We start from the raw sequence: 6314 nt of genomic DNA, 5'->3' as shown, positions 1-6314 counted from the left end.
TCGGATGTCGGCTATTACAACATGCTGAACCACACTAGACATAGTGTCTCCATAATCTTGGGCAACCCACAATCCAGGGTTGAGACCTCTCTCATGTTTCATGTTGCTCACCTGCCTTCAGCCCCAGGTTGAACTGGCTCCCGGCTCTGCAGTATTCTCACAGTCAGAAAAGAAATACAGCTTAAAACTAGAAAAATAGGCTGCTGAATGAAGGCTACCACACACGCAGATAAGACTTTGTGGCAGGTCTTTGTTTACCTATGGAAATTTGAGCCAGGTAAAGTGGTGACGCAGCCCTACCGAGTGCCCTACCCCTGTCTTCTTTTTCTCCCTTCCCACAAAGATTATTGTCTTTTGTGTTGTTTTAAATGCATACAACTTGTAGCCTAAAACAAATACACAGTAAAGCCGTATGTCAACTGTACCAGTGCAACGGTCAGTGTAATGGTTACTATCTCGAGCTTTTCCTGGTCTGACCATGTTTTAGGGAACGAAAGGTGGAAGTGATGCAATGTTTCTATGCACCTGTGACCACCCCCCTCCCCTCCCCTCCGCGGACAGGACACGCTCACACACACACACACACACATCAACCTAGTCGTACTGAGGAGTAGGGCGCGCGAGCCATTGGGTGGAGCAGCAGCGTCGCGTGCTGCTGAATACGTTCAGTAGGTCGTTAACGCCGCGCGCGGTTTGGCTGCAGATGCAGGTCGCTGAGTATGAGCGTGAGGCGGGGGGAAATGGCGAACGGGCGCGGGCGGCGGTGTGTCTTGTGAGGATACGGTAGACACCGGGAGCGCAGGCAGGCAGGCAGGCAGGCAGACGGCAGGCAGCTCGAGGACAGACAGGAGAAGGAGAAGAACCATGGAGGACTCGGAGCCCGCAGAGGACGGCTTGCTCGCGGGCTTGCGGTGGAACAGGAGCGCACGGGACCAAGCTCAGCTCAAACACAAAATCCGGGATCTGCCGGGGCTACTCAAGCACGGGCTGCACCTGCGGAAGAAAAGCGTGAGTATTTCAAACCGACCGTGGACTGATGTCCGTCCTTCCGTGTTTGGTTTGATGATCACGACTGACTGTTATATCTTTGAACCGCCAGGTTTTCCGACAGCACTCTGTTGTCTGAGGCCGTTTCGTAACTCCGTCACGACTCAGGTGTTTTCATTTTGCTACAATCGTTTCTGTCGCAGAGGCACCGTGTATGTATGTATGTATGTATGTATGTATGTATGTACGTACGTACGTACGTATGCATGCATGCATGTATGTATGTGTGTGTGTGTGTGTGTGTGTGTGTGTGTGTGTGTGCGTGCGTGCGTGCGTGCGTGTGTGAATGTTACATCCATAATAACCAGAATTGCTGTTGGACATCATACCTTCACACTCCGGTAGTCAAGGCAACTCCCCCCCACCACCACCACCAGATTCAGTACACACACACACACACACACACACACACACACACACACACACACACACACACACACACACACACACACACACACACACACACACACACACACACACTTGCATACACTCACAAGTGGCTTATTTGTTTACAAAATGTAATTGCAGGTCAATTAACAATTTTTTTCATTAGCCTTTAAATGAATTATTTCTCAGTAGATTTCTGATTAACAGATTAATTGCTTAGTTTAGGAAATGCACAAAAAAATGGTGCCAATTTCCATTACACGTTCTGAAATCCACTGTGGTGTAGTCACATGTCCTGTTTGAATAACCGTTAGTTTAATAGTTCAGTAATGAAAGATATTTAATTTTATTCATAGAAAATCAGCCAGTCCTCACACTGCAGTCAGAACCATAGCAAATATATGACATTGTTACTTAATTAAAGGATTTATTGGTTTTCAATCGCGTGACTGACTTGATTAATTAACATAGGGGTATTTATCTAACATTCCCGATCCAAATGGGCCAAATCAACAGTCTGATCCGTCTCAGGGGTCCTTTGGTTCTCTTTCATGACGATGGTTCAACTAAGCAGTAAATGTGTGTGACTCGGTGTGCGCTGATGTGCAACAAACACACCTGACAGGCCAAATGGCTGTTCAGTGTGTCAGCTCCGCTTATCTTCATCATGAGTGGCAGCCAGGAGAAAACATGTTCCTGGTTCCCTCTGTGGGTATCTGTCTGCCAGGACTTCAAGTCCCGCGGGAGCCAGATGTGCTAAAAATATGCAACATTTGTCGTGTGAAGCCACGTACAACCAAGAGAGACGAACAGCTAATGTCATGTTCCATCTGGGCATTTTAGATGATGATTAAATGACCAACAGATCGGTGACCTCTTAGTCTCTTGTTACCTGTTAATGTGATCACATTTTCCTGTCAAAACAAACCACTGATATTAAATCTTAAAACAACTTTCAGCGGAGGAAATGCAGATGCGACAGCTTGATCTCTATGTTTTTGTCCATTGCTTCTGAGGGCAAGAAAACAAGGGATGACTGAGTAGATCAAGATTTTTTTTTTTCCTTTCCCTTTTCATCTCTTTATCTAACTTAGTGTGTGCGTTGTGTGTGTGTTCATGTGTGGGTGAGTGCGATGAGGCGTGGGTAAGTAGTGTAAAGGTATGGCGCTGCTCTGCAGACTGGTCCTCTCTAGACACTGGCACTTGCCTATGCTTCGGCTGGCATACAAAGACGCACACACACACAGACACACACTTCTATGTGTAGTGAAAGAGAAAACCCAAAGAGATGTTTGCAGGGAAATACCAGGGATTGTTTTTGCACTGCAGCAAAAAGACAGTTGTCTAAAAAGATGAAATATGAATACTGAAGATAAAGATGGTGACCTGATCTCAAATCACAGCTTTTGTACACTTCTGCAGACATATCGTTGATTCTGAACTTCTGATTGATCTAAACCGCATTGAAGCAGTGTCTTTTTTGTTGTTCTGATATTCTGGGACTTGTCAAAGCAAAAACCATCTGACATAACCACATTTTCTCATTACCTCATGTGCTTCCTTGATGTTTACTGACAGTTTATGAAGTGAATTGAAACTGTTGCGCTGCACAGAGCCATCTATCGCCTTTGGTTCCAGCCTGCAGCAGCCTCACCTCGGAGGATCCTGCCTTACATTGTTGTGACTTGCTGTGGTATTCAATTAGTAGTCCCTTATTGGCTTCAATATCGCAGAGATTTCCTAACACCTGACTGACTTTTCAACTTTTACTGCACTTGCCAGGGTGCTTTCTAGAAGCTAAATCTGACTCATTTGCTCTCCTCCTCCTTCCTCCTTCCACCAGAGTTGACCACAGCTCGGGTGTCTAGTTTGACAGCCACTTATTGATTCGACAAAATAACAGAACACGGGTTTCGAGTAAAACATACATGTGCGAGCCCACTGGTGAGGAAATAATCTCAGAGCAAGCGAGAGGCTCAGGGCGCCGCTGCTAGTTGGCCGGCAGCATCGCCTGCTGGGCTGGAAAGGCCGATAGGTCAAGCTGACCGGTTGTACTTTTTGTCTAATATTACAATACCCTTAAGGCGCAATTCAATTTTCTGCAACCAGTTTTACTGTGGACTATTAGTTTATGTTGGATCTTGCTGCTAAATGAAAATGGATGAAGAACCAGTGTGAATGTAACGTCGGACATGAAGCTTTCGTCAAAGGCAATGCTGACAAACAATTACAAACCGGTTGACTTGACCGTAACTTTGTGTTTCTTAGCGGTCAGTAATGTCGATGTACAGAAACTGTTGTCATAACTGCAGAGGTTTAGGTGTGGAGACTTTACATTTACACTATAAGTACATTGTGATAGTTGAATGGGTTCATTTATTCAATAAAAACACACCAGAATAACATTAAAACCATGAGTAACATCCAAAATAAAAGTTAGACAGCATATATATCGATCAGCCACAACATCAAACCCAAAGACAGGTGAACTGAATGCTGTAAATTATCTTCCAGTGGTACCTGTCAAGGCATTGGATATATTAGGCAGCATGTGACCAGTCTTCAAGTTGGAAACAACAAAAATTGCCAACCAGGGGCCTCATTTATTAACCATCCACACTAAAAGTGTACATGTGCACACAAAACTAGAAAACGGCGTGTGCAAAAAAATATTCCGATTTATAAAACCGTGCGCACGCACACCTGCACGCAGTGTTCCCTTTATAAACCACAATCCCCGTTGAAATGTGCGCACGTAGATCCGCCTCGCATCTCGCCTTCATCACGCCCACATTCAACCATAAATGGTCCACATGGCAAATTCTATATGTATATTTGGTGAATCGTGTAAACGACGGAGAGGAAAACCCGGAAATCGAATTTTTCCGACACAGAACTCGAAGTGTTTGTGGACGAGTTGGAGGATACGAAGCACATATTTGCTCGGTGGTCATAAACTAAGGAAAATGCAGCGAGTGGTAACGTGTTGCTGCTGCAGTAAAAGAAGTTCCACCACGTTGTCGCCACGACGACGCGCTCTGCGCGCCGTGGAAGAACTTTTACACACAACAACTGCATTAAACTATATTTGCACAATATGAGGAAAAAAAAAATTCAAACTGACGCTCTGTTCTGCAGTTCTTCAACCTGATGCCGTTTGAGGTTATCTTGTATTTTTACAAAGGATGACGATTAGTTTGCAATGTAAATGCGGTGAGAAGGAACGTGTTGGAGTGACAAGCGCGTATGATATAATGAGTGGAAATAAATGGGAGATACAGATCTGCTCCTATCATTCACAGTTCAAAGTTGCTTATGGAATAATTGTAGGTCACGAGCAAAAATGACCCTGCTAGAATGTTAATGATAAAAATGGACCCTAAGACGCGACATGACGTGAAATTAAATGTGCGAAAGGCTTTGTTATACGTATCAAGTTGTCTGTCACATTTCATTTCTACAGTCTGGCTTCAATTCACCACCTCACCGCCCGTGTCGGCAATTTTCCCCGTCTCCAAAAACGTCCGCACGAGAGTTTGTTTACAGGTGCGCACTATTTATCGTCAAATTTGTTTTTATTCATCTCGACTTTTGCGTAATGAGTGGCGTACGCCTTTTTCAGGCCCCGTTGTGTGCGTACCCGACGGTTATAAATGAGGCCCCAGATCTAAGGAGAGCTAGACGACGGGTTCATAACATCTCCAAAACGTAGTGAATTTCGCCATTTTTGATTGAGAACTCTCACCGATTTAGTTTCTGTTTGTAGATTGCTCCTAAAACGAGTCTACGAACAAATCCGAGCGCTCGGCTCTGTGTTGGTAAGGCGAAGGTCATGAGCTGGCAGGTGAGTTTCTTAACGGCTTCCCTGTGTGTGTCTTTTGTCTTCTGATTCGTGCTCATCGAGCTGTCTCTGCTATGATGTCTCCATTTTGACTTCCTTGTATGACGGTTTGTCGAGGAGTCGACAGCCGCTTTGGTGTGAGTGTGGATGTGTTTGTGCGCGTGTGAGAGGAGGCTTTGCCAAGCATACCGCGCTATACAGCTCTTCACCGTGCTCAGCAGTCTCATCTGAGAGTAATCCATTTCTTGCAGATAATGACCTCGCTCTGTCTCGCGCGCTCCCTGTATACACACTTTGAAGTCATCACATAGATAAGCATGTCAGCATGCGCTCTATCTTTATAGCTTTCACTCCTCATTCATCTTCTCTTCTCTTCTCTTCTCTTCTCTTCTCTTCTCTTCTCTTCTCTTCTCTTCTCTTCTCTTCTCTTCTCTTCTCTTCTCTTCTCTTCTCTTCTCTTCTCTTCTCTTCTCTTCTCTTCTCTTCATGTACAGTACACCCTGTTACAGACGAGTGTGTGTCTGTTTTTTTGAAGAAGAAATTGAAGCACAGACAAGGAGACCGGCCGGAGCACAAGAGCAGACATTTCTCTTGTTGTGCGATACAGTGCGAATGAAACACATCTGGTGCTGGTGTGTGTCCAGAGTGTGTTTTGCGAGAAGAGATGGTGGTGGAGAAACAAAGACCTCTTAAAAGATCTGTGTTCACCAGACATGGAGAGATAAGATACAGCGACCAAGACAAAAGAGAGAAAGAAGGAGCACGAGAGAGATAGCAAGAGTCAGAAACAATTTCTGTAGTCTGTGCTTGGCTGGCTGGTGTGCTCTACTTAACCTCGAGTCTAAACAGAAAAAAAAGCTCTCATCTTCACTGATATGTAGGAGTACGTTGCAACTGAGCTGGCATTTTTTACAGCAAAAAAAACCGGACTATTTTCAGAATGTTTCTCGGGGCTGATAAATGTGCAACTCAAACCTCAAATTGTATTGTTAATGAGGAAAAACTGCTTTTGGACAGTCTGTCATCTCCAACTTTCTTT

The 6314-nt window shown here is 44.8% G+C and overlaps 1 protein-coding gene across 2 annotated transcripts in view; it reads left to right on the top strand.

The window, feature by feature from the left end:
• Positions 1 to 590: 590 nt before the first annotated feature.
• Positions 591 to 6314, top strand: part of rapgef5a (Rap guanine nucleotide exchange factor (GEF) 5a) — a 45931-nt gene continuing 40207 nt past the window's right edge. For both annotated transcript variants that reach the window (XM_069694849.1, XM_069694841.1), the window contains exon 1: positions 591 to 1008. In XM_069694849.1, the coding sequence (XP_069550950.1) occupies positions 865 to 1008 (144 nt within the window). In that variant the 5' untranslated portion in view covers positions 591 to 864. The remainder of the gene's footprint in view (positions 1009 to 6314) is intronic.

This window comes from Brachyistius frenatus, unplaced genomic scaffold (genome assembly GCF_029030835.1).
Source record: "Brachyistius frenatus isolate BFR_SWC_R1_liver_20210118 unplaced genomic scaffold, ASM2903083v1 Contig_2, whole genome shotgun sequence".
Lineage (NCBI taxonomy): Eukaryota > Metazoa > Chordata > Actinopteri > Embiotocidae > Brachyistius > Brachyistius frenatus.
Note: the sequence above shows the minus strand (reverse complement) of the source record. Positions and strands in the feature narration are given on the sequence as shown.